Consider the following 20,825-nt stretch of genomic DNA (forward strand, 5'->3'; position numbering starts at 1 on the left):
TGGCAGGCTGAGAGGAAGGAGAAGTGGGGGCTGCAGCTGGAGGGGTTTGAGGCAGCTTGAACAGAGAATAGACTGGGGCCTGTGGGAAAACAAGCCTTGCTTTCACTTGAGAAGGTTGTGCAGGAAAGGAAACCTCACACAGCCTGTACAGCTGCCCAGAACAACTGGGATGATTGTGCTGGTGGCACTTGTGGAGCTGAGCTTGACCCTGCCAGCAGCTGGGGGTGGCAGGACCCTGGGGCAGGAACTGGGGGAGGCTGTGATGTTTTCAGTCAAAGCTGTCTCAGCTCTGGTCCCAAGCTGCTCCCTTGCTGTGTCTGGTTTGTGCTGGCATTGCTGTGTTGGAGCTCCAGTGGGGTCCATGACAACTCATCCCTGGCCCAGGCAGCCCCTTCTCCCATCCCAGCAGCATCCAGGCTGTTCCCATGGGAACTGGCTGAGCCCCCCACTGCGTGTCTGGGGGGCAGCTTTAGAGAAGAGATGTCTGTACATCTCTCATTTGTGGTTCTTCTGAATTTGGAAAGAGCTCCCCAAACCAAGACTTGCCCATTCTCAGTATTAAGTTTGACCTGAATGAGCTGCTCTGTACTGGTGGGTAATAGAAGCTGAATGGCATAAATGAAATGGGTAAGAAATAAATTGGTTGTTTTCATTGTGTGGTTGTTGATCAGGCAGTTACTCGTTTTTCTAATGCATATGGTAATTGTAACCTGCTGTATTCTGCAGTGTGGCTGTTTAAATCACAGTGTATATTTTAGTGAGAGATGTGTTGACCCAATTGCCAAAGGAAGTTTGTAATGAAAAGCCTCTCAGCCTGCATGTCCTCTCCTGCTCTCTGGCTTCTGGAAGTGACTGAAGGAAATAGCACTTCACTGCTGCTGAAACCATCCCCAGAGTGCTGTTTAATGGCAGGGTGATGGATTAACCTCATTAGAGGTGCTAGTGTTGTACAAGAAAGCAAAATGCTCTTGGAAAACTCAGGAAGTTTCCTTCATTGTGCTGAGTTCATTCCAAGTCTCCTCTGTGACAAAACAGGAATGTCTAAAACCCCATTCTGTTGCAGGTGCTGGTTTGCCTGGAGCTCTGCAGGGCACATTTCAGGGGTCAGGTGCTGCAGGAAAGAGACAAACTGCTGGGTTTTGTGTTCCTGGGAAGGAAAGAGCATCCTCAGGCATCAGCATCATGACTCCACTTGTATTTGGCAAGCTGGTGCTCCTGGCCTCTGCATTGATTTCTCTTTTTCTCAGATGGCTGCTGATGGTTGGGTTTATGTCCTGGTGATGAGCTGTGCAAAGAGATTGTGTTCCAGGCTCATTTTGTTCTCACTCTTCTTGAAAGTGAGTTCTCCTGCACAGTTCTCCTTCAGAGAATTTGATCAGTTCATACACTCGGTGGATTCATAATAATATTTTTTTCCTTTGGGAGTCAGAACATGTTTTAATGAATTAATTTTCAAATTGATATCTCCTTAATCATCACTTCCTCAGACCCTGCAAAGTATTTGCATCCTATAATTTAAGTGCTTTGAAACTGGGTATCAAGTGAAACTGTTAACCAGGATGAGATGAAATTCACATTTGCCCCTTAATCTCGTCTGAGCATTTTCAAGTGCTCCAAGTTAATTACATCCATGGTAGTCCTTTGATACTTGAGTAATTTTGGAGCACAATGATTTAAATTTGTGCTCTCTGCCTGGTAGAAATTTCACTCCTCAGCTGACACAGAAAAATTTCCTTGTGTTGTCTGTTCTTTCTGTGGGTCCAGCTGGATTTGTGGGCAGGATTTGGGTCATGGATTCACGATAATTGTTGCCAATGTGTCATTTACTGAGAGCCCAAACCTTCCAGCTGTGGATCAGGTTTCCAGAGGTCAAGAATGTCTTCAGCTCCTGGAGTTGGGGGCACTTCTTTGGGCATCTTCAGTGGTTGTTTAGCATCGTGCTGAGCTGGTGGCACGAGCTGTGTGAGCATCCCTGCCTGGATGGAAGGTGCTGCACCTCATTCCCGATGGAGCAGCTGCCCTTGGCACTTGTGAGGGAGCCCTGGCAGAGGCTCTGGGAGCCAGGGCTCCTGGGTTCCTTTCCCTTCTCTACAGCTGACTCACAGCAAGGCATAATTTGCCCGCAGAGCCTCAGCTGCCTTTTAGAAAAATGGGGTAATTGCTGCCCTCGCACTTCTGCAAAATATTATGGAGTCCTTAGGTTGAAGTTTCTGCACCTACCGACTCGGCATCATAAACTGCTTCACAAAATGCTCTGAAAACAGCAAATAACTCCCATCTGTCCTCTGTTCTCCCATCCCCACAGATCAAAGCCACAGAGGTTGTGTAAGCAGGGGAATGCTGGATGACTTTTGCTTTCCAGCAGGCAGTGGGGAGTTTGAATTTGGATTTCTGACAATGACGCAGCTTGTTGGAGCCATTCTGCATTGAAATGGGGTCCTATTCAGCACTGCTAATAAGAGGGTAAAGGCAGCTAAATACAGCTGTCTTCCTCAGTGTCATTTGGGATTTATTAGCAAATATGCAGTGGAATTGAATCCCTTGTAAGTACTCTGCAGCTAATGGTAGATAGCAATTAGCTGAAATGACTACTGTGGAGCACTCATGCTGCATCAGTGAGGGGACAGGAAACCTGGAGCCAGCACACAGACCCAGCATCTTCCAGAACTCCCTGTAGCTTTTCCCTCTGGATTTTCTGTTTCATGCCCTTAGCAAAAGATTGCGGTGAAAATCGCTCCGTCTGGGTAATCCCTGGAGCTCCAGCTTGAGCAAACACTTCCCCAGCAGCAGCAAGTGTGTGTGTACATTATTATTTTCAGCTCAGGGGTCATTGAAAGGACTCACTGCAATGTTCCTACCAGCAAAAGTGTGTGGAGTGAGAACCTGCTCCCCTCCAGATGTGCTGGAGGCCCAGAGATGTGAAGGGATCTGGCCCAGATGCTTGGAACCAGTTCAGAAGCTGGGGAGGACTGGGTGCGGCATTCATGGTTTCATCTCTGACCTTTGCCTCTCCAAACTCAACGGGAGGTTTTGTTTCCTTCCCCTCACTAATGAGGTGAGCTGTAGGTCAGGGTGGCCCAGGGGTTCTGCCCTTTGGCTGGAGGGGAACCAGCTCCTGTGTGCTGGTTTCAAGCTTCCAGAAGTGCTTTGAATCAGGCTAATTCCATGTATATCTTGATTTGTTTGTCACCCTGCCTGCCAGCCTGTGTTTGGTACAGAAAACTGCTTGTCAGGAGGGGATTAGGGCTGGGGATGTGCTGTGGGTGGGGAGTGAGGGGCTGTGCTGGCCATGTTACACCTGAACTGGTTTTGGGAGTGAGATAATCGAGTATTTCCATTATTCTCCTGCCAGGTTGCTGCTGGGTGTGTGGATATGGAGCAGTATGGATAAGAGGGACTGAATGATGGATGGATGCAGTGCTGTGGCAAGGGGATGCCATTTCAGGGGAGGAAGTTGAAACCACGTGTATTTAGGAGCAAGTAATGGGATTTTCTTAAGGATTGGAGCTCATTTGGGAGCAAGAGAGAGGCAGGTGTGAATGTGCTGGACCCTACCATGAGTAGGCAGAGTAACCATGGAAAATTGCCCAAAACCCCTTGGGAGAGTGCCCTGGGCAGAGAAGAGCAGTGCAGGGCTGGCCTGAGGCTAAATGGGTGTAAATTCACTGTGAATAAACTCGGGCTGTGCCTCAGGAGCATCTGGAACAGCTTTCCTCAGCTAGGGAAGCACGGGAAAACAGTTGGAGCCTTTGCTGAGGCTTTGGCACAGGGAAAATGTGAACTCCTCCAGTGTGTCCCTGTCAGGGGAGGGGACACATCCCCAAGGGTCTGGAGCCACCTGGACCTGGAGGTTCAGAGTCCTCAGGTACAGGAGCCGTGCAGGGCTGGGAAAGGAAATTGCTGAAGGGAAATAATTCCCAGCTTGATTGACTGGCAGCATGCCCTTGAAGAAAGTAATTATTTAAATGCACATTTAGTTCGTTAAGGCAGTGAGTATGCATTTACACTGAGCACCTGGTAAATCTGATCCTTTTTTGGTTCGGAAAATGTTTAATTGCTCATCACCAGCACTCTGGAATTAGATTTATTTTTGTACAAAACTTAATCAGATTGCAAGCAAGATGCTAAAATCTGTTGCTTCGCTAACTCATATCAATAGAAATACTAAGGGGAATTTTTTACTACTCTTGGTGGTTTTGATGGGTTGTTTTCTGCCTTGCCTTCTGTCTAAAAGCTTGGAGTTTTGAACTATGCAAGGTCTGATTGGGAACGAGTTTTGCAGTCGCCCCCACTAACGTGAATCAAATCTCTATAAATACCTTTCTTTTTCCCTTTTCTCCTTTTTTAAAGGCAGTTTCACCTTGCAGGCAGGAAGGGGTTCTCTTGCCCTGTGGTATTTGTAATATTTAAGGCAGCAGACAGCTGACCCCAGGCTCTGTCTGGTGACACGATAATTTTCTGTGTAACCTGAGGGATTTGTTGTCAGCAGTGACAGGTTGCTGTGAGCAAGGCAGCCCTGAGCAGGATGTTGGGAGGTCTGAGTGGGCTCCACACTCCAGCGTGGTGTTCCCACTCTGGGGACCTCTATCATCACCAATTATAAAATCCTAATTATAGTGCTTGACAGCAGTCATGGTGATGGTTGATAATGGCACTGATGACACCTTGTGCTGCTCCCTTTATTTCTCACTTGACAGTGTCCTTGGCTTCCCCAGCACTCCTGGGACTGTCTGTGCCTTCTCCAAATTGCTGAAAACATTTGATATGTAAGAATCTTTGTATTTTACCTTTTCCAAAGGCACATTTTTGCTGTGGAATTCTTTGAACAAGCTTGCAGCAGGCAAAAGGCAATCTGTGCTCCAGCTCCTCATTAGCTGCTGCCTGACAGTGATGGGTGACCCTGGCAATTCTTGTGCAAGGCTGCTCCTCCCGTTCTTCTCAGCTCTTTCTGCCTTCGCATCAGTTATCCTTTAAAGAAAAACTTAAGGAGGGAGGGAGGGAGGCCCTGCCCATGTTGAATTGGGAAGAGGTTTCCTCCTGCCTGTCACTACACAGTGGAAGGTCACCCTTTTCTGCTTCATGAGTGTGAGAAGCAACACCCATTCCTGGACTGGGGACTGGCAGGTGCCACATTGATGGGGACCAAGTCATCTGCCAGCATTGTGCCACCCTCTCACTCCCCTGGCAGAATTCTGGGCAGATTGCTGAGTGCATTTGTGGCCAAACACTGCATTTATATGTGGCCTTTTATTGCTTTTTCAAAAAATATTCGCTTTGCTGTTGTGCTCTGGGAGCCTCCTCCTTCACTGCTGTTTTATGGGATTGTGTAATCCAAGGTGTGGAGGAGCTGCAGGACTTGCCCAGCTCCAGCTGGGAAGTGATGCTGGGACTTGTTGCTGGGCACACCAGCCCTGTTCTGATTTCTAAATTACAGATGGTGTCTTCAAAACTTCATTCTTGTCTGGCCACACTTGACACAGCCTCTCATCTCCCTGCTTTCAGAAGGAAATGTTTTGGTCTGGGACTGGATCTGGGGGAGGTTGTTGGACCTTTCTGGGTGCTTGTGGTGAGGCTGCAGTCTGGGATGATTGAACTGGATGATCTTCAAGCTCCCTTCCAACCCAAACCGTTCTGTGATTCTGTGAATATTTGGAAATCCCACTTGTCTGGAGGAACACACGAATCTGAGTGGTTTGCACTGATTTAGGGCAAAGCTTGTGAGCAGGGGCCGCTTGAAGTGACCTTCCCCCTCTCCCATGGTCAGATCTGGGATGTGTTGGTGGAGAGAAGGTTGAGCATGGTGGGGGAGTTGTGTTAAGCAGCCCCAGTGTCCCAGCTGTGAAAAGCAGCTCGTGTTGTGCCAAGTCTCTTCTGAGCTGCACCAGATGGCCCAGCCCAGCTCCTCCAGCCTGTCCCAGTAATCTGCTGACTCAGGACAATGGGAATCTTCTTTGCTGGCATTAAGGCCTGAGCAGCAGGTGCTTGCTGAGGTGACACAGGCTCAGGCGTGTTCCCTTGTGTCAGCAGAGCAGAAACTTCACACCTGAGGGCTGGGAGGGAGCAGGATGTGCCTCTCAGACAGGGCTGGTTTGGGGCCCATTTAAATGGGCAGGGATGTGCTCTGTGGGATCTGCCTTCTGCTTTTCCCAGGTCTGAGAGCTGCTTGGATCATTTCTGGAACTTGCAAAGCTTCCTGGGTGGCCTCTTCGGAGCCTGGCAGGTTAAGGAGTGCTCTGCCCAAAGGTGACCTTTTGGAGGAACCCTGAGCTCTCCACCTGACAAGGGCAGGTTTGAAGCCCTTCTGCTCTTGGAGCAAACAGGCAGCAACAGGAAAAGCTGATGGACCACAGGGCAAAAGAGCAGTCCAGAAGGGAGGGAGCTGCTTGCCTCTGACCATCCCACGGACTCTTCTAGGGCTCATTTTCTTGTGCACACTGAAAATATGTGAGTGAGCCAAGACACTCCTGTTCCTGGAATTCAGCAGTGGACTCACCTCTCTGCTACCTGAAACAACAGTGGATGGAGGATATTGAATTTCCTGGAGGAAAGAAGACGTTACTCTCTGTAGGCCTCTGGCAACAAAAGCAATGCTCCTTAATTAATGGTTGTGCTGCCTGTGCAGATGAAGTGGAAACTGGAGACCAGCTGAAAACTGGAGAGCAGCGTGTGCTGTATGGGAGGGAAGATGCCATCAGCATCTGCAAAAACCTGGGGCCTGCCTGCCTGCAAGATTGTTCCAAGTAGACCTCAGCCCCACTGCTTCCTTCTGCCAGTGGCTTTGGAGCTCTGGGTGTACGTTCAGAAAATGCACAGACAGCAGAAGAGGTAGGGGAGAGCTTGGACCTTGTCATGGACTTTTCCCTTTACTGGTCTGTCAGGGTGGTTCAGGTTTGTCCTTTTAGTTGTATTTTATGGGCAGTTGAGTTATGGGCTTTGGAAGCTTTTTAAAGTGGAGTTTTAGTGTGCTCGAGTTTGTTGCTTGGCCTTTAGTTGATTCCTCTGCCCTTGGCATTGTGTTCCTGAGTGCTTTTGAGCCTAAAGCGATTGAACTGCATGCAAAGGTGCTTCCCAAAAGTAGCTCTGAAGGGCCGGTGGGTTTTACAAGTGGGTTTTGTTTCTATTAATAGTTGCAGTCCTTGTTTGTTGTCCAAGGCAGCGAAGGCTTGGCAGAGCAGGATGCAGGGGAAAAAGCCTCCTGTCCCTTCCCCTTGTTTGCTCAGGTCCCAGTCTGAGCAGTGATGTTAATTAGATAAGTCAGATACTCTGCAGAGCAGCCTGTTCAAGGACAAACAGATTTTAATTAAGGGCTGTGTGCACTGGGAGGTCATGTCCCTGCCTTGTGCCTGGACAGTTACTATGGGAACACCAGGGAAGCACCCAGAGAGTGTGAGTGGGTCACAAAGTGGGCTCTGGGGCACAAAACTGGGGTATGGCAGATATGGTCCCACCCTTGCAGTGTGTACCTGGGTTTTGCTGCTGTCGGAATGGGAACCTTCAAGCTCTTAAAATAACCCAAGAAGTTCTATGTGAGCTATGCCATGAATTTGGGAAATCAGTCTCCAGCTCAGTTTTTTGGACTGTTTACAGCTGGTGAACTCAGTTTCTCAAAGAGAACCTGGATATTGGGAAGAGTTTTGTTTGGGCTGAAATTTGAGCTCCAGTTAGTTTGCTTCTGTCTCTGCCACCTTCTAACTGGAATCATTAACTCCAGTGGTAGTGGCTCATTCCTGCATTTCAGGTCCTCTCAAGATTCATCCCCACTAAGCTGCCTGAAGTTAATCCTGCTGATTTGAGTACAGGGTGTTCCTTGTCTTCCTTCAGTCCCAAAGCTCCTTTCAGCTCTTTGGGATGTATCAGCAGAGACTTGTCAATGCCTGATGATGATGCAGGATCTACAGACCATGGATGTTCCTTGGGACTGATGAAATTTCGGGGGGATCCCCAGGCAGAAACTTATTCTTATTAATTTTCATGTGGTCTAGCAAGAGGATCAGCAGAGAGAAGTTAAATATTTTTAGTCGTAATATTTTTATTCCTGCTGTCAAACAGAAGCTGAGGCAGGGACAAATGCAGCACTGGCACCACAAGCAGCTTTCTTGTATAAATAAAATAGCCACTCAAATGTGGGCTTTGCTTTGGAATCAAATGTTTGTGTGGGAGTTCGGGCTGGGAGCTCACAGCAGCGGCTTCACAACCCCCTTCTCCCTCTTGTTACCTGGTGGCTTTGGGGACAAATGAACAGGGAGGCAGAAGAGGTCACAGGTGTGTTTGAGGGGAGAGTTTAAAACCAGGTCTTCTGCTATTTTTCTTTAGTTTGGTCAGTCCTTGTGGCTGTCCTGCTTTGGAGGATGCCGTGGGGCTGCCAAGCGTTGGGTGTTTGGAGCCACGCGGAGCCGACTCAGCAGGGAGATTGCCAGGGAAATGGGCTTGGATTTCAGAGGGTTTATGAACTGCTCCTGGAGGAACTGGCTTTGTTTCAGCTGAGGCAGCTGAGGAAGCAGCGTTCTGCCTGTTTGTAGGGCAAGCGTGTCAGGGTTGGAATTTCCTACGTGCATCTCCCTGTGCCCCTTCGGGAAGGAGAGGCGAGTGCTGGTGTGGGATGGAGATGTGGGAGCACGGGCCTGGAGCAGGAGGAGCTGTGTCCTGGAGCTGGTGTGTGCAGGGCAGGTTGTCCTTGCTCTGCGGAGCCCCTGGTTGCAGGGCTGGGCCTGGGCTCCTGGGAAGCATCTTCCAAGGCTCAGCAGGAAACTCCTCCAGGAGGAGTCTGCTGGACAAGTTGTTCTCTTGGGCTGGGTACCACAAACTTCCTCCAAGTGCTGAGAACAGACTAGAAACCACCTGTGGGCATTTTATTATCTTCTGACAGACCCTTGCTGTTCTGCTTCTGGACAAGGGAGCTGTGTTTTTTTCTCAGCAGACGTCCACCTTTGACCTAGATAGTTTTGACTTTTAAAAATAAATTGAGCAGAAGGAGAGCAAAGAGAAGCATCTGAATAGAGGAGTGGGAACATGCTGCATCCATCCCCCTTGGGAAGGGGCTGGCTGTGCAGCAGGTGAGACATTTCCAATGAAAGCTTGGGAATCCCTTTGGAAAACTTGGGATCTGCGTGGTCTAACAGGGACAGCTGTGACTTAGAGAGGACTTGGTGGGGCACTCAGAGGGGGGTGTTTTCTCTCTCTTGAAGCAGTGTTACTGCTCACAGTGCTCTCTCTGACAGCGTGGAGTGTGCCAGTGCCAAAGGTGTCAGAAAGTGCACGGGGGGGAAAGCTGGCCTGGAGGCCAGTGTGCCGAGTGCCTGTGGAAAAAGTGACAGCAGGAGAGTTAATGAAAAGCAGACACCGAGCACTGGGAGCTGCTTGACCAAGAAAATCTGCACTGTCCAGGGTTTTCTCTGGTATCCAGTAAAAACCTATTACATTTTGGCTTCCCTCTGTTACCCCAGGGAAAATGGTTCAGGTATAAATACCTGGATATGTGGGATATGTGGCTTCTGCAGCACAGCTGTTACTCCTGTGATGATTCCATGTCTTGGAGCCAGGAGCCCTGAGCTTCTTGTCCAGATTCCTACTGGGAGCCCAGGGGCTGCCTTGGGCTGCTTGAAGATATGGTCTGTAAATCAGAGAATCTTAGAATGGTTTGGGTTGAAAGGACCTTAAAGACCATCCCCTTCCAAACCCCTGCCACAGGCAGGGACACCTTCCACTTCAAGCTGGAATCTGGATGCTCCTGTGCTTTGAGCCCAGGGGAAAATGTAAAGGTATGAATGAAGCAAACTCTGTAGCCATTGCAGAGCAGAGTGGGAGCACTGCAGCCAAACTCCTCTAGAAACAATTCCCTTGTTTTTGGCAGAATGGAGGCATCCTGCCTGGAACTGGCCCTGGAAGGAGAGCGCTTGTGCAAGGCTGGGGACTTCAAAGCTGGGGCAGCCTTCTTTGAAGCAGCAGTGCAGGTGGGGACAGAGGACCTGAAGACTCTCAGTGCCATCTACAGCCAGCTGGGCAATGCCTATTTCTACCTAAAGGAGTATTCCAAGGCCCTGCTGTACCACAAACATGACCTTACCCTGGCCAGGTGAGTGTGTCAGCACTGCTTCATCCTCATCAGACACAGCCTTGAGTGAGGACAGGTTCTGTGGGGTCAGAGCCCAGCAGCCTGAGTGGATCTGCTCCAGAAATCCACATCCAAAACTGGCCCTGGGGGTGATTGTCCTGTGGAGAACTTGGGACACGATGGGAATGTGTCAGCTGCCCTCAGAGCAGGGAGATGGAGAAAGGGATGTGGATGTGAGGAGGGTGCTTGGAGCAAGAGCAGGACAGGGTCCACTTCTGTCCCCAGGTACTCTCTGTAATGACCTGCAGTCATTAGAGCAGTTCTGAGACAGCAAATAGGGAACAAGGATCTGCCTTCAGAATTGTGGGAGCTTGTGCGAAGCTCTCCAGCCACACGTGTGCTGCAAAGCTGCAGCTTGAATCTGCCTCCAGCAGCTGGTGAATAAAAGTCTCTGAGCTCTTTAACACCTTCATCTTGTAGAACCATTGGGGACCGAATTGGAGAAGCCAAGGCAAGTGGCAACCTTGGGAATACACTGAAAATACTGGGGCAGTTTGATGAAGCCGTCGTTTGCTGCCAGAGACACTTGGACATTTCTCGGGAGCAGGGAGACAAGGTAATGGTTCCAACAGGAAATATTTCCTGGCTTTAAAAAGAATCTGTCTGCAAGTCAGTAAATGTGATCTGGTGAAGGTGGGCTTTGGAAGGGGCTGCAGGGTGAAGCTCTCCTCTCTGGCTGCCACCACACATCTCGTGCTGCTGTGAGGGTGAAGATGGGAAAGGAAAATGTGGGCTTGTGGTTCGGCCCATCTGTGCCCAGCAATGGAAAGGACCACACTGGGATGTGAAGTTAATATCTTGCTGTTTCCTGCTCTTCTTCCCTTTAGGTAGGTGAAGCCAGAGCACTCTATAACATAGGAAATGTTTACCATGCAAAGGGAAAGCATTTATCCTGGAGCACGGCCCAGGACCCGGGCTACCTGCCTCAGGAGGTCAAGGACACGCTGCAGAAAGCTTCAGAATATTATGAGTAAGTATCCAGGCTTGGCCGTCCTCTTCTGCTGCAGGGAACAGGGCCACTGAATGAGAATTTGCAGGTTGTAGTAGATCAGGAATATTCCCCTGAGATGCCAAGCTATGTTGGCAAATTAATCTCAAAGAAGGTGAGAAAATGTCTTTTATAAAATTTGAGCTAAAATTCATCCTGGCATTGGCTTTGTAAAACTCGCTGTGGTTTGAATTGTGATCATGCAGTGAAGTGCAACAGTCTGCTGCTTCCCTGGGCTGTGTTGGGAAGCTGAACTCGCAGCTCCTGTAGCCCCTGCTGCTCTCTGCTGGCCTCCGTGAGGATGGATCCCTGTGCGTCTCCATCCCTGTCACCCAAGGGAAGAGTCCCTTTGAAGTCCTGGTTCTTCTCAAGGATCTGCAGTTCATCTTGCTTGTAGCATCCTTCCTTTTCCTAAATCATTTCAAAGATCACTGTCATGTGCCACATGGGAGGTTGTCACCAGAATTTTGGGCTCATGTTTTTCTCCTCGTACTTCAGAGTTTTGCTTTTATAAAGCGGTTTTTAAAATAGGCTTTTTAAGTGAAGAGAGTGATAAGATGTTATATCCCTCTCCTCGTATCTGAGGATGTGGTAGTGCCTATAAATAGCTCACCACCCTTTTTCCAATGAACGGTGCATGTAGCATAGCCAGGGGGGTAAACTTGTGCCAGCAGTGAGTGTTCCACCACTCTCTGTGTAAAAGGAGAAAAAAAGGTCAAGAAATGCCAGGAAGCTCCCAGAGCAGAGCCATGGCATGGGGCTGTGGATCTTGCCTCTCTCCCTGGAGCAGGGCAGGGAAATCTTCCTGTGCCCCCGGTTCTGCAGTGAGGTGGCACTTCTGATTGAATGTGGGATGTGTCAGACCAAGTGTGTGGGCACAGGTGTGATTCCTGCACGGAGCCACCCATTGCCTGAGGGGACAGAGCAGCAGGACCTGCACCCCTGGCTTGGCACGAGCTCCCAGAGCTGTCACCAGCCTGTCACCTGTCCCCAAGTGCTTTGGGAGGGAAATGCCTTCTCTTTCCTTTCTATGCAAGTTTCCTTGCCGTGTCCCCTGCAGGGCTGTGGCTCATGGATGTTCTGCCCTGGTTTCTTTCAGGAGGAACCTGTCCCTGGTGAAGGAGCTGGGGGACAGAGCTGCTCAGGGCCGTGCTTACGGCAACCTTGGCAACACGCAGTACTTACTGGGCAACTTCAGTGAGGCCATAGCCTTCCACAAGGAGGTAGGAGACACCTCTGCTCCCTTCCTGGGCCTGGGAGCAGCTTTCCTCCTCACCACAGCCCAGCAGGCAGAGGGAGATGTTTTCTCCAGCTGTTTTCTTCCCTCCTGTGTGAACCCCAGGGTGTGCCCTGTTGTACCAGTTCACACTGAGCAAATCTTACTCCAGTCCCCATCAGCACCTCATGAGCAGCTTGAGGGAAGGGTGCTGTTGGCTTGGAAACCAAAGGAGATATCCAAGGGCAAATTGCAGCTGGGTCTAGCAAGGGTTTTTTTTTTTTTGCTCTTAATTTGTCTCAGTCTAGATTTTAATAAATGCAAGCCATGAATTTAATTAGGCTGCTGAAAGAGCTGTTGATCAAGAATAAATGCTGCTTGTAGATCATAATAACTTCCTGCAAAGGTTTAGGGGGAGGTGAGGTGACAAAGTTCCTGCCCTGATTCAAATGCAATTTAGCTTCTGTTGCAATGTGCGTAGCAGTTCCCTTGCAGTGGAAGGTGCTCAGCACCCTGGACATTCACTGCTCCTCTGCTTTTTAAATGCTGGGGGGCCAGCAACATCACTCCCCTGTTTCCAAGGGCCTTTCCTGGTGCTGAATTGCAGAGGAGGAAGAGGTTTCCTGCTGCACCCAGCCCTGACAGGCAGGTGCAGCACGGCCTCGCCGGGTGGGAGCTTTGCAGCCCTCCAGGTGAATCCCCAGGGAAGCTGCTGTGGGACAGGAAGGTGCCGCCTGTGCTGACTGAGCTGTGTCTGCTGCAGCGCCTGGCCATTGCCAAGGAGTTTGGGGACAAGGCAGCCGAGCGCAGAGCCTACAGCAACCTGGGCAACGCCCACATCTTCCTGGGCAGGTTCGACATCTCCGCCGAGTACTACAAGTAAGTGCCAGGGGCTGTTCCCTGGGAATCCCGAGCTGTCACAGCCAATCCCTCAGCTCCAGGGGCTGTGACAAGGGACCTGAGGTGGCAAGGCTGGTGTGGCGGGTGATGCAGGGTGTTAGAGGTGTCAGCACGACACAGGGCACACCGAGGGGTGGCTTCCCTGTGGCCTGACAGTGACCGGGGCTCTTCTTTCCCACCTGTTCCCTGCAGGAAAACGCTCCAGCTCTCCAGACAGCTCAAAGACCAAGCAGTAGAAGCCCAGGCTTGCTACAGTCTGGGGAACACGTGCACACTGCTTCAAGACTATGAAAAAGCCATCGAGTACCACCTAAGGCACCTGGTGATAGCACAGGAGCTGGGAGACAGGTAAGGGAGTGCCTCAGGTGAGGGTGCGGAGCACTGAGCCCTCTCTGACTTACTGTTCTCTCTTGCTGGGGTTAAACACCAGTGATGTGTGTTCTTGAAATCTCTGGGCAGCCCATCCTTAGTCCAGTCATGTGTCAAAAACATGACATGATTCACCTTTCTCATGTCTTTCAAACCTGGAGATTGGGCCCTCAATGCTGTGTCTGTGTGGGCTGAGTGAGATTTCTAACGAGGGGTACTTCAAGAAAATGCATCATGCTCAGGGCTTTGCCAGTGGCTGCTGCTGTGTTATCCCAGGAGGGTCTCTTGAGAGCTCCCTTACGTTCACAGAAGTTGTCTTTTCCTTAAAAGCTCTGTGTTTAAGGCACACAAGATTTGCCACTTTGCCCTGTTGCTCTGGGTTAATGCTGGAAACTTCCATGTGCAAACAAATGATGTTGCATAGAGGGCGTGGAGATGATGTATTTTGTTTCTTGGTCTTGCTACTCATTATTTAGGAGGCTTGGCCTTTTAATTAAAAAAAAACAACTTAATTTTTCTTTTTTTTGAGAGGTTGGTTCTTTTTTCCTGGATGTTCTGATCCTGAGCCTTTTTTGCAGCTGAAGTGACTTGGCAGGCAGCTCATTCAGCTGAATGTGCTGAATTCCCTTGGAAGCTGGGTGTCCTCCACTAGATGGAGCAGGGACATCAGGATGGGAGAGCTGTGCCACCACCCGGGCAGTCTCTGCTCGGAGCAGGCACAATCCCACCCAAGGGTGAATCATGCTGTGGGGGTGCAGGCCTGTGGGCTCCTGCATTTCTGGGAACACACCCTATGAGCAGAAGGTATTGAACAGGGTGACAAGAAAAACGTTGAAATGCTGATCAACCCGCCCAAACCTCTGAAAAGGGAGTTGCAGTCATGCTGAACCTCCCCCCGCGCCCCCAGGTGCTTTTTTTATCCCTTCTCCCCCCACATCTGCTCGTTTGCAGAGCTGAGCAGGCTCTGGGGAGCAGGAGGCTCTGCCTGCTCCTGCAAACAGCTGCTGAAGCTCCAGGGACACGGGAGCCAGGCTGGGGGTCTGGGCTGCACAGGGCAGGCTCCACATCCACCTGCTTTCCCTGCCTCCTGGAAACCAGCAGCAGTGCCCAGAGACCTCGTGGAGATCTGTCCCTGTCCTCTGCTGGATGCAGTTCCAGGCTGTGTGTTCACCCTGGTGATGCAGTGCTGGGGCTCAGCTGGAGCTGTTGTTGCCTGCAATGTTCTCTCCGTGCCATTTTCTCGCTGGTTTAGCTCTGGGCTGTTGGATGTTGCTTTCCCTCTGTGCAGCTCTGGAGAGGGGCCCTGGTTGTGTGAGGTGGAAGCTGGACAGGAGCTCCAGCTTCTCCTCTTGGGCTGGTGCTCACCAGTGAAGCCAAACCATCCTGAGCCTTTGCTCTACTGCTTAAATTTTGTCCCTTTGGGTACAGTCCTGCTTCCAGGCTGTTGTTTATCCCCAGCTCTTGCTGAGCTCGGTGTAAGAAGAGTTTAAGATGTCCAGCACATATCATTTTCCAGTGTAGAACCTCTGTGGAGGTGGAAGCAGAGCAAGGAGCCTGGCTGGCAGTGCTCTCCAGAAGGCCCTGCTGGGCTTTGCCCAGCATTTCTGTGGTTTGACAGTTTCCTGTTCTGCAGGGTGGGAGAAGGAAGAGCCTGCTGGAGTCTTGGAAATGCCTACGTCTCCCTGGGGAGCCATGAGCAGGCTTTGCACTTCGCAAGGAAACATCTTGAAATCTCCCAAGAGGTAAGAGAAGCTGGTGCAAATCAGAGGGAACCTGTGACCCCTGGTGAGAGCAAGACTATTTCATGCCAATGAGTTCTGTTAATGCATTTATCTTGCTCTCACTGCTCTGGAAAGCCCTTCTCTGTGTGCTGTTTCAGTGGTGTCCTTAGGAACTGCAGAGCTTGGCTGGAAAACACACTTTTGGTGGGAGGCTCCCAGCCTTCCCCTTAATTACAGCAAATGTGTGAGCTGTTCTTTGCTCTTGACCAATGTTCCTGGGCGAGAAAGGACCTGGGGACTTGTCCACTGGCTGGCCAAGGTGTTGTGCACTCAGCAGGTGTGAAGGCACTCAGGTACCTCTTGGTGTCCAGTCTGTAAGATCCCGCTTTCCTGAGCACAAGGAGATTCCAGCTGAGCTGGACCTGCAGTGTCCTGATGCAATGGATGCTGTCCCTGGATGCACACAGCCTGCAGCCAGCCCTGTGCCACTGCCACCCCCTTTGAGGTTTCACCTTGGCCTTGCCCAGCTCTCTGCAGCTTTCCTGCTGTTTTTAGGTGGCTCAGAAGTGCAGAAAGCCAGAATTGCACTGTTTGCTCTTTTCGGTGTGTTGAGGAAATCGGCCGTGGCCTCTTTAGTCTTCCCCAGATGAAGAAATTGCCCTCTTGAAGCACTAATTGAAATCACCATGTGTAAGTGTGCTGGGTGTTCTCCTGCCTGTCTATTAGGTTGGCTAAATCTCTGAGTAGGGCTGACACAGCAGCCTAATTACAGATTTAATTATACTGATCAGACACACTGAAGAAATACTGTTCTTTGGCCCTGTACATTTTAGGACAGATTAACTTTCCCACGTCTACTCAGGCTGTGGCTGAGTCCTCAGAGCAAGACATTGGCTGAGGGGCCATGGGAGGATGAGCACTGGTGGTCCTGGGGCCTTTGGGGGTGGAAGGGAGACCCAGCAGGGTGGGGGTTCCCAGTGTTGTCATTCCAGGGTGCTGGCTGTGGCTCCAGCTGTGTCAGGAGTGGGTTCCTCATGGCTGGTGGCTGATGAAGTTCCCCAGTCATGAATAACAGAGCAGTGCAGAGACTGTCTCTTTGACAAGCACCAGGATTTTGCCCAGAAGAAGCCTTGTGGCCTTCAGCCTTTTCATGCTGATGTTCATAACTCACATCCCATCACCTTCTTCCCAACGAAGATCTAATGGTGACACTTGAATCCAAATGAAACCTGCTGGGGTGACCACACTGGAAGCTGCTGCAGGGTGATCAGAAGTTACCTACAAAATTCCACTGGAATAAAGGAGATATACCTAAAATCCTGGAAGCTGACCCAGCTCTAGGACACTGCTCCAGAGTATTTCTGTCATCTCAGAGTGCAGCTCCTGGGAGGCTGAGGGCAGAAAGCAGGGCTCTGCTGTGGTGTGCGTGGCAGGTCCTGCCCAGGGTCGTTGTCCTGCCCTGGCTTGTTAATAGAGCTTTGGAGATGATCTGAAATGAGTGGAAGTCAGGGAAGCACTTAATAGAGCATCAAGGACTGTGAGACCTAACCAGGACATAGTAATTTCTCTGGAGATGATGTCAACAGCAAATCTCCTGTAATTGGCAGGGGGATTTATGCCTGGTGATAAGCCCTTTGATCTGCCTCCCTTTACTGGCGCTTGGGGCTTTGTCATAAATAATGTGGGGATTTATGGTTTTGTTCCAGCGTGGCTCGTGCTGCCGTCTGTGGCAGGGGACACAAAAGAGCTGTTGCCAGGCATTTAACAGGAATCAGGCCTGCCCAGGGGAACAGCCAAGGTCTTCCTCTGTCACGCAGGCTGCTCTTCCTCTGAAGAGCAGAGGCTGTTTCTGGGTGACCTCTCCGTGTCCACTGGTGATGTTGCAGCACAGCCCTTCTCTGGTTTGGTTAAACTTTGAGGAGGACCCAGCGTTGTGTCCTACATCTCCTCGTTTTACGTAGCAGGAGCTGTTGGACAGATCTCTTCCCAAACGTGTAACATCAGCTTCCTTGGCCTCAGGCCAGCGAGAGGTGGGAATTGGGTAAAATGTGGACTTTTAAAGGATTTTTTCGGAGCGTTGTGTGGGTAGATCACTAGGAACAACTTGAAGTTGTATGGCTGTGAGCCAGGAGAGAAGGGCTTTGGGAGCCCTGGTGTGACACTGCCCACGTGGCTGATGGCAGTGTGGCTGTCTGGTGCTCAGTAACTATGGAAATACTTGAGGAAGGGGGCTGGGAGTTGCAGGGCTCTCTGCCAAGCCATGTGTGGCTACAGGACAGCCCAGACGTGCACGTTCAGGCTCAATTCTGTGGCAGTGGGCGAGCTGAGCCCTCTCAGTTCCTTGCACCGAGTTTTGAGGTGCAGCACAGCAAGCACAGACCCTCTCCCAAATTATCTCCTTTGGTGGTGAGAGCTGTGTGGTCTCTCGGGTGTCTCCAAGCTCTGTTCTGGCTGTCTCTGTGTTTGATTTTGGGGTGGGACTGGCAAAACCCTTGGCTGGGGGGCTGCTTGCTTGGAGCACCCCATGCCTTTAACCACTGCCCTGTCGGTTTTCCCTCCTCTGCAGATCGGGGACAGGAATGGGGAGCTGACAGCACAGGTGAACATGGCCCAGCTCAGGGCAGCCCTTGGCTTGGGCCCCGGCGATGAGGACGTGGGTGCAGCTCACCCCTACTCTGGCTATGAGGCACAAGGTGAGTTTCTGGGATTCTGGGGGCATTGGGAGGTCTCAGGAATTGTGTGTTGTGGGGAGGGAGAGGCGTTTGCAAGTGGGCAGGAAATAAAAATGCCAGAGCAAGATGAGGCTGTCGAGTGCCTTCACCTCAAAGAGGGCTGGGATGTGTTTGCTCTGTGCTTTCCATGATCTGCAGAGGCAGGGAAGGATCCCCAAAAAAGGGCACAGAATGAGTTAATGGAATTAATCTGCTTTGGGAATAAAATTCCATGTGCCATGCAGCAAACCGGCTTTTGTATCTTTTAAAGCTCTGCAGGGCCCTTTTCACTGATTTGACTGATATCACAGGCTTTCAGGAGTGACTGGCAGGGATTTTTGGCTGCTCTTATTCTTATTAGCACCCAGGAACAAGCCCAGGGCATGGGCTGGAGGCAGGTTGGGACCATCAGCACGCACTGGGTGACGTTTCACCCTTGGAACACCTTCAGCTGTGCTGAACACGGAAACAAGATGTGGCAAGGCTTGGTCACGGCAGCCAGAGTGGCTTTACTGGCCCTGGGTCACTCTGCCTCTGCTGCCAGGGAGCAGGGGAGCACTGATGGGTCACCACAGTGTGTCCCCAGCTCGGGGACCGTCTGTCTGTCCCGGAACTCCCCACTGCAGACACAGGTGGGTGCCTGGCATGGGCACTCCCATGCTGGGGCAGACTTATTAATTCCCACAAACTGCATCCCAGGAGGTGTCCACTGATTAAATACGACCTTGTTGGCACGGGCACGTTCCCCAGGCACTGTGCTCCCTTCCCTGTTGGTAGCACCGACGTGGAGGGGATGGTGCTGGGGCTGAGGCACCGTGCCCTGGGAGGGGAAGGAGAGGCTGGCTGTGCGTGTGCGCTCTCATCTTGATCTCCCAGGCATAATCTGCTACGTCAGTGCCAGAGCTTTTCCTGGGAAATGGAATTGTGGTGAGGGAGCCAGCGTGTCCTGCCGTGCCCCACTGGAGCTGCAGTGGAGCTGAGCTGCTGCTTCAAAGGCTGTGGGGGCCACAACAGCTTCCCCAGTCTCCCTTTGCACGTCATCTCCCCTTTGTAACTCCTGCAAAACTCATTCCTGGCATTTCCTCGGGGGCTTCCCTTTGGCAAGTGACTTTGTTGTGAAAGGGGAAGAGGAAATGAACCTCAATGTTGGTGCTGTTTCTGGGTCAGAGGGACGTGTGGATGTGGCCCATGGGCTGCTCGCTGCCCTCCAGAGATCCACATGTGCTGTGTTAACATCTGGAGCCAGCAGTGATGTTTCTGTCATCTGACAGAGGCAGAGCCGTGCAGGTCTGTGTGTGTGCGATCACTGGAGGATGGGAAAGGGCTGAGCAGCTGCAGTCAGAGTTCTGGAGGTTGCAGTGACCTCATTAATCCGGGGTGCCCTTGCTCACATTCCCAAGGCTGGGGCCGTTTGTCGAGAGAAGGACGAAGAGTTCTGGGGAGGAGCACCAGCAAACGACTGGGATTTGCGGTGCAGAGAGGGAAGGATCTTGGAGAGCAGGATTTCCCCTCTCCAGGTCCTGGGAATCTGCTGGGGAGGTAAAAGCTCTGTGTTGGTGGGCTGGGGCCACAGGAAGGGAGTGTGAGATCCCAGCTGGCTGTAGCTCAGGTGGGGAAGGTGCTGGTCAGGGCACGGGGAGATGTGCAGAGGGCACAGCCTGTGGAGAGGAGCCTGGCTCCTTGATTTCTCCTTAGCTTTTATCCCAGCTTCAGCTCTCTTATTCTGAGCTTCAGTAGAGGATGAGAGGCCACAATGTGTCTCTGAGCCCTTGAGGGAAGGGAGATGTACTTAATGACTGCCAGAAATCTTGGTACCCTCCTGTGCACCTATTAAATGATTAGAAGAGTATAATTATTTATATTATTAATAGCAGCAATTTACAGCCAGAGGAACATCTGTTTCTGTAATAGGAAGCAGGTGAGAGAGTTGAGATTCAAGTTGGCTTCTGAACCAGCCGTGCCTTTTGATGTTGACAAATCTTGTGGTGAGGAGAGCTTTCCATTTTTTTTTCCCCATTCAGATTCTTTTCCCTGCTTAAGGTTACAAAATGGCTGCGCATTCCTGAGGATGCTAAAATCCTCTGATAAGGCAGACATGTGATAAAACACATCAATTTCACCAAGCAGGTACAGTAAAGCTTCAGAGCAAAGGCTGAGCCATATTTTCACTGTGATGTCCTTCACAGGTTATTTTTCCTTGTAGATCTTGGGCATTGCCCTTCACTGGGGTCTGGGGGTGGATGGAGTGCCTGATGTTTTCCTCTGCTGTTCTGACTTCCCTTGCTGAGCTCTTCATGATTTTAATTAATATTCTGAGAGTATTTGGATGTCAGAAGACAAAGATGGAGGCCAGGGAAGCGGGGCAGTGCTGCAGAAGTCTTGTGAAAGCAGCGACCTTGTTGAGAAACGCAAACACAGAGAGCTTAAAGCAACAAACTGAAGGAAGTTGGAGAGTAGCTGGAACATGAAGTAAATAAACAGGGGCTGGGTTTGTTTCTCCAAACAACCAAAAATGTGGCCCTGAATAAGCCTCGTTCTCTTTCACACACTGCAAGCTAAGAGTTGAGTGCTGGTAGGCTTTGCCTGTGGACAGAAGTGAAGGACTTCTCTGTGGCTCTGTGGGGTTGCTTTTAGGGGTGAAGGCAAGCAGGGCCAGAAGCAGCGCTGGGAGATGTCGGGGGGTGCAGACAGACAGCACTGGTGCCCCCTCCCTGGCTGCCCTTTCCCAGATGAGTTGCTGTGGGCTGAGGCTGCAGCATCTGCCCAGTGAGGAGCTGCCTGTTCCCAATGTGGATTGGGAACACCCAGC

The 20,825-nt window shown here is 50.9% G+C and overlaps 1 protein-coding gene across 3 annotated transcripts in view; it reads left to right on the forward strand.

The window, feature by feature from the left end:
* The window catches only part of GPSM1 (G protein signaling modulator 1), a 66,830-nt gene that overhangs the window by 12,689 nt on the left and 33,316 nt on the right, over positions 1-20,825 (forward strand). The window contains exons 2-10 of one of the 3 annotated variants that reach the window (XM_032131157.1): positions 6,151-6,825; positions 9,851-10,072; positions 10,532-10,667; positions 10,939-11,081; positions 12,199-12,322; positions 13,079-13,194; positions 13,408-13,563; positions 15,218-15,326; positions 17,872-17,998. In XM_032131157.1, the coding sequence (XP_031987048.1) occupies positions 6,674-6,825; positions 9,851-10,072; positions 10,532-10,667; positions 10,939-11,081; positions 12,199-12,322; positions 13,079-13,194; positions 13,408-13,563; positions 15,218-15,326; positions 17,872-17,998 (1,285 nt within the window). In that variant the 5' untranslated portion in view covers positions 6,151-6,673. Of the gene's footprint in view, positions 1-6,003; positions 6,826-9,850; positions 10,073-10,531; positions 10,668-10,938; positions 11,082-12,198; positions 12,323-13,078; positions 13,195-13,407; positions 13,564-15,217; positions 15,327-17,871; positions 17,999-20,825 lie in introns of those variants that run through there. The other 2 variants (XM_032131156.1, XM_032131159.1) reach the window with 2 other exon arrangements.

The sequence above is a fragment of the Corvus moneduloides genome, chromosome 21 (genome assembly GCF_009650955.1).
Source record: "Corvus moneduloides isolate bCorMon1 chromosome 21, bCorMon1.pri, whole genome shotgun sequence".
NCBI classification, from domain to species: Eukaryota; Metazoa; Chordata; class Aves; order Passeriformes; family Corvidae; genus Corvus; species Corvus moneduloides.